General features: G+C 37.8%; 1 protein-coding gene across 1 annotated transcript; it reads left to right on the top strand.

The window, feature by feature from the left end:
• The first annotated feature begins 5,010 nt into the window (after positions 1-5,010).
• On the top strand, positions 5,011-6,869 carry LOC145571201 (uncharacterized). Its single transcript, XM_081630272.1, has 3 exons — positions 5,011-5,192; positions 5,304-5,422; positions 5,599-6,869. Exons 1-3 carry the CDS (start codon positions 5,011-5,013, stop codon positions 6,867-6,869), a joined length of 1,572 nt encoding a protein of 523 aa, XP_081486398.1.
• The last annotated feature ends 2,087 nt before the right edge of the window (positions 6,870-8,956 follow it).

Here is an 8,956-nt window from a genome sequence, read left to right as displayed (position 1 = left end):
AAAGTTTATTTTCCTATGTTCTAAATTTAGTCTACTTATGTTCTAAAGTTTTTTTTTTCCAATGTTCTAAATTTTTTCTCCGATTCCTATGTTCTAAAATCTAAATATTCTTTTACCTATGTTCTAAATTCTTTTGTCTATCTTCTAAATTTATTTTCCTATGTTCTAATTTTTTTTTAGTCTAAATGTGTTCTAAAGCTTATTTTCCTATGTTAAATTAGTCTACTTATGTTCTAAAGTTTATTTTCCTATGTTCTAAATTTAGTCTACTTCTGTTCTAAAGTTTTTTTTTTCCAATGTTCTAAATTTTTTCTCCAATTCCTATGTTCTAAAATCTAAATATTCTTTTACCTATGTTCTAAATTCTTTTGTCTATCTTCTAAATTTATTTTCCTATGTTCTAATTTTTTTCCCCTATGTTCTAAACATGTGCTCTACTTTTTTTTTTCTTATGTTCTAAATTTTTTCCTATGTTCTAAACCTCTGCTCATAGTTTTTTTTTAATGTTTTAATTTTTTAGATTATGTTCTAATTTTTTTTTTACCTATGTTCTAAATTTTTTTTTCTGCCTATGTTTTAATTTTTTTTTTTCTATGTTAAATGTTTTCCTATGTTCTAAACATGTGCTCTAAATATTTTTCCTAGGTTCAAAACCTATGCTCTAAATTTTTTTCTATGTTTTCCCCTGCGGCTCAGCCACTTAACCTTCACCACTCCCTCTGTTATCCTACACCACATCTCCAATCCACACCCGTCACTCACCCCAATTCAACCTACCCCTTGCTGCTCCTTCACGCAAAACTCTCCACCTCTACCAACATCACCAACCTTCCCATTCCTTTGCCACCAATCACAGCCAACAACTACCACCAAATTCACACCACCATAGCCACTAAACAACAACAGTACCCACACAACGACACCAAAAAATTGCACACAAATTGCCCAAAAAACTAAGAAACTAAGAAATAATTTCTCTATATAGTACAGGGGGTTGCCTTCAAGAACCAAAAAAATCACTAAAATGTCACCCAAAAAAAAAAGGCTGAAATTGCCTAGTAATCAAGAGTAGCGCTGAAATTACCTAATATTGCTAAAATTCGAACACTAAAATTGCTAATATTCGAACATTAAAATCACTGAAATTCCAGCCCTAAAATCACTGAAGTTTCAACACTAAGCCGAAAACTAATGAAAATCAAATCAGAAAAATGAAAAATCGACTTTAAGTCATTCGAAATTCATGAAAATCAAATCAGAAAATCACATAAATAAAATCGCAAAAATCAAATCACAAAAATCGCAAAAATAAAATCGCAAAAATCTACTTGAACATCATGCGAATTTCATGAAAATTTGAACAAAATCGAAAAAAAAACATACCTGATTAGAAAATCCTTCAAATTGCACCAAGGTGAATAATATGAACTAGGAACCAATCTTAGCCTTTAATCACGCTATATCCAACGGCTCACATCTCACTCGCATTCATTAATGGCATTTTCATAATTTCGCAAATTTTTAAATGTTTTCCCACTTTTTTTAACTTTTAAGGCAATTTCATTTACTTTATGACTGATTTCATTTACTTTTACTAACTTTTCATTTAATTTTTAGAAATGAACTGGAAATCACTTTTGTAGAATTGAAATATTATGAAAATGTCATTAATGACACGGGAAGCATGTTAATTGTCCGATTGACATGATCTAAGGGCCTAGATTAGTTCCTAGTTCTTATTATAGCCTTGGTTCTCATTTTAACTTGGTTATATATATATATATATATATATATATATATATATATATATATATATATATATATTAAACTTAAGTAAAATAAAATCAAATCAAATCAAATTCTTAACATAAATTGTTACATACATATTATTATTATGTTCAACTCTAACATTTTTTCAACAAAGATTTTTTAAAAAAGATTTTTGTATATAATTATGTGTGAAAAATTTGCTAGGAAAGATTTGAAAAAGTATTTTTTTGCCAGCTGATTATTGAAAAATATAATGTACGAGAGAATGAATAATAGTGGGTAAAAAGGAGATCTATGTATGGGTTAAATACATATTGTTAACATATTCAATTGGTTAAACAAGAAGAAAATGATATAAATGTTTTGGTGAAATATACCGTATATAAATATATAATATGGGAAAAATTGTCAGCATTAATCCCAACTTTGCTCCATTCGCCGTTATTAATCCCAACTTCAGTTTATTCACTATCATTTCCAACTTTGTACATTATTAATTTTTATCACCCCCCAAGTGACTTGCAACCGGTTAAACAAGTTAAAATTTGTGACTTGGATTTTTTTTCCATACGTGTCACCACGTGATTGGTCAAATATTTAAAAAAATAAATAAATAAAATTAAAAAACAAAAAATTAAAAACAAAAAAAACCCAAAACCACCTAACGATAGCCCTGCAGCCCCCACGCCTAGCCAACCCCCTTCCCCCGAAGCGCTGGCCACCGCCTTGCCCTGGCCTGGTGTCGTCGTTGCCCCAGCCACCGCACACCTGCCCCACATGACGACAGTTTTCCCACCAAAAACAACCCCTTCCCGCCAAGAACGACCACCAAAATTGGCCACAAACGGCAAAAATCGGCGGGTTTTGGGGCTAAATGGTTGATTTCTACCTTAACCGGCCTTAGTGACCGATTTCGTGGCTGATTTCGTTGCCGGTTTGCCAATGGTTTTGAATGTTAGGGTTAGGATTTAGGGGATTTTGGCTGGTTTACGGGGTAATCGAAGAGAAAAGGGGAGGTGATCGGGGAAGCACCGGCACCGGCGCTCCGAGGGGAAAGTGGTCGGGCTGGTTGTGGTGGCAACGGGTTGTTGTTGGTGAAGTTGCAGGCCGATCTGTTGAGTGCGTGAAGTGCGCAGGAAAGGGGAAGCGGGGAGGTGGGCAGGGAGGCGATGATACGGAGGTGGGGGAAGGGGAAGTAGTGATGCCATTGTTTGGTTGCTGGTGGCCGTGGTGGGGAACCATAGAGGGAAGAGAGGGAAGGGGGAGGAGGGAGGAGAGAAAAGGTGTTTTTTAAAATTTTATTTATTTTATTTTTTAACTTTATTTATTTATTTTTAATTTAAATTTTTATTTTTTAAGCCAATCATACGCTGACACGTGTCTTGTAACCTGTAATATTAGGTTGGATGACCGGTTGGGGTGATAAAAATTAATAAGGTACAAAGTTGGGAGTGATAGTGATAAACTGAAGATGGGATTAATATTGGCGGATGAGGCAAAGTTAGAATTAATGGTGACAATTTTTCCTATAATATATGTGTGTTTTAAAATATTTATTCGGCTAATAATAGACTCTTTCACAATAAATTTATTTTTAAAAGCAATAATTTAAAATAGCTATTGAATTATTACCGTGTATGGCACAGAACCTAACCTAGTATCTTATAAAAGTCGACTTAGTTTGAGTTAATCGAAAAATTAGCTTGTTTTGAGCTAATGATTGGCTTATTCTTGACAAATTTTCCAAATGAAAAAGTGATGAACGTTTTTAAAAAGGAAAAGGGTTTTTCTAAGCTATGCCCCCCAAGTTCTTCATTTTCTAAGCTGTACCCATGCTTTTTCAAAGTTATAAGTTGTGCCCTCCAACTCACATATTTTATCAACAATACCCTTTGACAGCCATATCCGTTAACGAAAGTTAAGTTATTTTATCAACAATGGTGTCGTGGCGTTATTAATTTGACACGTGTCCCGTTCTAATTGGTTTAACACTTTAAAAAAATTTAAAAATCAGAAAATAAATAATAAAAAAAAGTTGTTGTTAACGTCAAAGGTTATTGTCAATAAAAATTAGTGACGTTGAGGGCACAACTTAGACATTTGAAAAAGCATGGGCACAGCTTAGAAACCGAAGAAGTTTGGGGGCATAACTTAAAAAAACACAGAAAAAAAAAAGAAAGTGATGAACGTATAGACGTAGAGTCGTAGACCTAACTGTCATTATGTCATCAGTTTCCTAAACTGCTCTCCACGCTCTCGATTGAGCCGACTTCTAGAATCTCTATCCTTTATTGAAGCAGCTTATGAGGTAAGACGCTGTAACTTTTTGTATTCATCAAATTTCAATTTCACATTTTAGGGTTTTTCGTTAATTTAATTATCAGTATACTCAACTTAAAGTAGATTATTGGTTTTACTTATCATTATAGTATCGTGACGAGAAATTTTGTTGCTATAGAAGAAAAATTATGTGATTTTATGAGCCTAATTTGATATTTGAATCAATTTTGCCTTTAATATTAGAGTCGATTTGGTTATATTTGTGTTAATATTGTATTTATGTTAAGTTTATCTTGTTAGGAGTTTTAGGCTAATTAGGTTTCCTATTGTATTGTGTATATATATGTGATTATTATCCATGCAAAGGCCAAGCCGTTTTCTCCAATATTTCTCTACTTTAACATGGTATCACAGCCTCTCTAATTTCTAGAGACTTTTTTATCCTTGGTTTCATTTGATTAATTTCGCAAATTAATTTGTTTGTGAGATTAGGTTTCGATTTTTTTTAATTCCACAAATTTTAATTTTTTTTTTTGGTTCGATTATTTGGATGAAATTAGGGTTTCTAATTTCCCTAATTTTCTGGTTTAGCTTTCGAAATTAGGCTATCACATCCTAAATTTGTGAGTTGTGTTGCTGTTTGGTGCGCATCTTCCCTGTGCGTGCTGTGTTACGGTGCTCCCTGTGGTGTGCTACTGCGTTTGGTTTGCGTGGTGCTGCTCTGTTCAATGCTACGGGTGTGTGCGTATAGGTATGCTGTGCGTATGCAGGTTAGTGTGGTTTGTGCGAGCGAGGTGTAGGCAGCGTGTTGTGCGCTGCTAAGTGTATCGTGCATGTGTGTGTTTGGTGTGCGTACAGAGTTTAGGCAGTTCGTGAGTTTGTTTGTGGGCTGCTAAGTGTGTGCGTGTGTTTGGTTGGTTTATAATTGTTTGTTTATTGTAGTGCTCGTGATTTGGTGCGATGGCGGGCGATGATAACACACCTCCTCCTCCTCCTCCTAAGTATGAGCCTTTCACCGATTACTATCTTCATCCGAGTGAAGGTTCTCAATTGGTGATTTGTCCGGTGTTGCTTACTGTTAACAACTATGAAGAGTGGTCAAGGTCAATTCGCAACAACCTTCGGTCCAAGAGCAAGCTTGGGTTTGTTGATGGTTTTATTGTTCAACCCGATCCCAAGCATGTGGATTTTCGTCTATAGGGTATTGTCAATTCTACTGTTGTTGCTTAGATTTATAATACTCTTGATGTTAGTATTCGTTCTACTGTTATTATTCCTGATGATGCTAAAACTTTGTTGGATGATTTGCGTGATCGTTATTCTCTTGATAACGGTCCTCGTAATTTTGAATTGAAACATGATATTGCTGATTGTAAGCAAAGAGGTCGTTTTGTTGCAGTTTATTATGGTGAATTGAATAAATTACAGAATTAATTGTCTAGTTATGTGAAAGTGCCTGCTTGTACTTGTTCCGCTACGAAAGAATATGCTAAGTGACATGAAAATGAGTTGTTGCATCAGTTTTGTCTTGGTTTGGAACCTAAGAAGTTTGGTTCTGTGGTGTCTACTTTGTTGATGAATGGTTTTGTCTTGGTTTGGAACCTAAGAAGTTTGGTTCTGTGGTGTCTACTTTGTTGATGAGTGATCCTTTTCCTTCTATGAATGCTGCTTATGCTAAGGTTATTGCTGATGAGCGTAAGCAATCTGTGTCTGAGGCACATGAGACCTCTTCTTCTTCTGCGACTGTTGGTTTTAATACAATAGGTACGACTTCCGGTCAGACTTCCGAACGGATGGAGTGTACTTATTGTAAAAGGTATGGTCATGATAAGGACCACTGTTATATGCTTCATGGCTTCCCGGGTGGGGGGCGTGGAGGTCGTGGTGGTCATGGAGGTAGTGGTGGTCGGTCGTATGGTAAGGGCAAGGGTGAGTTTGTTGGTGTTGCTGGTAGTTCTCGTGGTAATAATGAGCCGGTTTCTGATTCTGATCGTGGGAGTGTTCCTACAATTTCTGATGCTCAATGGAAGGAATTCATGTCTGCTATAAAGGGTGCCAAGTCTGGTTCTTTGTCAGATGGCAACAAACTTGGTACGTATAATTCCATTGATTGGCTCATTGACACTAGAGCTTCAAATCATATGTCTGGTAATATTGATCTTTTCACTGATTTACATGACATCTCTTGGGCTGTTGGTTTACCCAATGGGAAGAGCACGACGGCAACGAAGGAAGGAAGAGTTATTTTGTCTGATAATGTAACTCTTGATAATGTTTTATATGTTCCTGCTCTTAAATGCAACTTGTTATCTGTGTCTCAATTATTAGAAAAACAATGCTATTTTATTATGTTCACTAACAAGCTATGCATTATTCAGGACCGTAGTTTGAGGAACCTGATTGGAGTGGGGGTTCAATGTGATGGGGTCTATATTTTTCGTCCGGTTCGTGCTCGGAATCTGCAAGCGAACAAAATAGTTATTTCAAATGCAAGTTTTTTATGGCATAGACATCTCGAGCATCCGTCAATGCAAGTTATGAGCTCTCTTTCGGGAGTTTCTAGTAGTCGTAGTACTCATAGTAGTAACTCAGTTTGTTCTTTTGATTGTGACATTTGTTTTATGGGGAAACAACCCCGAAAATCTTTTCTGTTAAGTATGAATAAAGCATCTGGAATTTTTGATTTAATTCATTGTGATATTTGGGATCCGAATAAGATTGTTTCTAGTTGTGATGCTTGTTATTTCCTAACTATTGTTGATGATTTTTCTCGTTCCACTTGGGTGTTTTTGATGGTTGGTAAATATCAGGCTTCTTAGTTGGTTCGTGAGTTTTGTGCTATGGCTAAGACTCAATTTGGCCGGAAGGTGAAGGTGGTTCGTAGTGATAATGGTCAAGAATTTATGAGTTTGGGGTCGTTCTTTGCAAAGAAGGGCATTTTGCATCAAACGTCGTGTGTTGACACGGCGCAGCAAAATGGCAGAGTTGAGCGTAAACATCGTCACATTTTAAATGTGGCCCGTGCTCTTCGTTTTCAGGCAAAGTTGCCCAAGTATTTTTGGGGTGAGTGTGTTATGACTACGGTGTATCGCATTAATCGCACACCTACTCTGGTTCTGAAAGGTAAAACCCCTCATGAGCTTTTATTTGGTCAAACACCGTCATTAGATAGTTTGCGATTTTGGTTGTCTTGCATATGCTGCTAACCGTCCTCGTGTTAAGGACAAGTTTGATTCTCGGAGTCGCAAATGCATTTTTGTGGGGTATCCTCATGGTAAAAAAGGGTGGCGCCTTTATGATTCGGTGAGTAATGAGTTCTTTGTTAGTCGTGATGTTCAATTTTTTGAAAACAAGTTTCCGTATCTAGAATCACTTCTCGATGAGCGAAGGATGCAATGGGAGCGATATTTTGCTAATCCACCACTTTGGGATGATGTTGAGGTGGGATTACGAGTGTTCGATGCGGAAAATGGTGAAGATCAAGTCTTTGAACAACCCTGGACCACAGGCCCGTTGCGGCAGTCCGAGGCGTGCCCCACCCCGGCTGTGGAGCCCACTGCCAAACCTGTAGAACAGGTAGCAAGGGCTGCCCGAGCCACCCAGCAGCAACCCCGCATGCCCCAGACCACAGGCCAGGCAGCGGGCGCTGGCCAGCCAACGGCCCAGCAGCCTGCTAGGTCTGTCCAGCACGCTGGTTTTCCAACAGGTGCTGGGCGTACCGACCAGCCAGCAGCCAGCAAGTACTGCCTAGCCCGCTGGAAACCAAGCAGGCGCTGGCCAGGGCGGCTTGCGGCAATTGCAGGCCCTTGGTCAGCCCACTATGCCACCATCCTCGTCTTTGTCTCATGATGCGATTTTTGGTGGTAATGATTCGACAGTTGATAATTTTGGTGATGTCGAGCGCCCGTTTAGTGTTGTTGAGCAAGAAATAGTCGACGATAATATTTTTATTTCTCCGGAATATTTGAGGGGGAGTTCGTCAAATAATTGGGACGTGGTCATCGTGAACAAACGTCCTCCTTCGTGGCATCGGAATTATGTTACTCACACTACTATCAATAAAGATATAGACCCCTCTACATCAATTGTCGACCCTCCTCGATCACATTCCTCAGGTAAACCTTTCCCTATAGCTTGTCATGTTGAATATAATCGTTTTTCTATGAGGCACAGGTGTTTTCTGGCGACGACCACTAAGGGAAAGGAACCGTCTTCATTCAAAGCGGCGGTTAAAGACGTCGGTTGGCGTAAGGCAATGCAAGATGAGATAGATGCTTTAGAGCGTAATGACACATGGACCGTTGAGGATCTTCCTCCCGACAAGAGGGCTATTGGTAGCGGTTGGGTGTATAAAATCAAGTATACCGACAAATCAAAGGTTGAACGTCTCAAAGCTCGCTTAGTAGTTAATGGCAATCAACAAGTTGAAGGTGTTGATTATAATGAGACATTTGTGCCTGTTGCAAAGATGGGTACGGTACGTATTTTATTAGTTGTTGCTGTGTCTTTGAATTGGGAGTTACATCAGATGGATGTTCATAATGCATTTCTTTATGGTGATTTGGATGAAGAAGTATATATGCAGTTTCCTCCAGGGTATGGTACTCCGACACTTGTCAAAGTTTACAGGTTGCGGAAGTCTTTATATGGCTTGAAACAGGCCCCGAGATAGTGGTTTTTTAAGTTGTCTAGTGCTCTGTGAGTTTTGGATTTAAAAACTCATATGCTGATTACTCTCTATTTAGCTATGTACAAGGCAGTGTATCTTTGCATGCTCTTGTCTATGTCGATGATTTGATCATTGCAAGCTCTTCTCATGATGCTATTGTTTGTTTTAAGGCCTATTTGTGCAAATGCTTCTATATGAAGGATTGGGTTTGCTTAAGTATTTCTTAGGCATTGAGGT

This window comes from Chenopodium album, chromosome 12 (assembly GCF_948465745.1).
Source record: "Chenopodium album chromosome 12, dcCheAlbu1.1, whole genome shotgun sequence".
Lineage (NCBI taxonomy): Eukaryota > Viridiplantae > Streptophyta > Magnoliopsida > Caryophyllales > Amaranthaceae > Chenopodium > Chenopodium album.
Note: the sequence above shows the minus strand (reverse complement) of the source record. Positions and strands in the feature narration are given on the sequence as shown.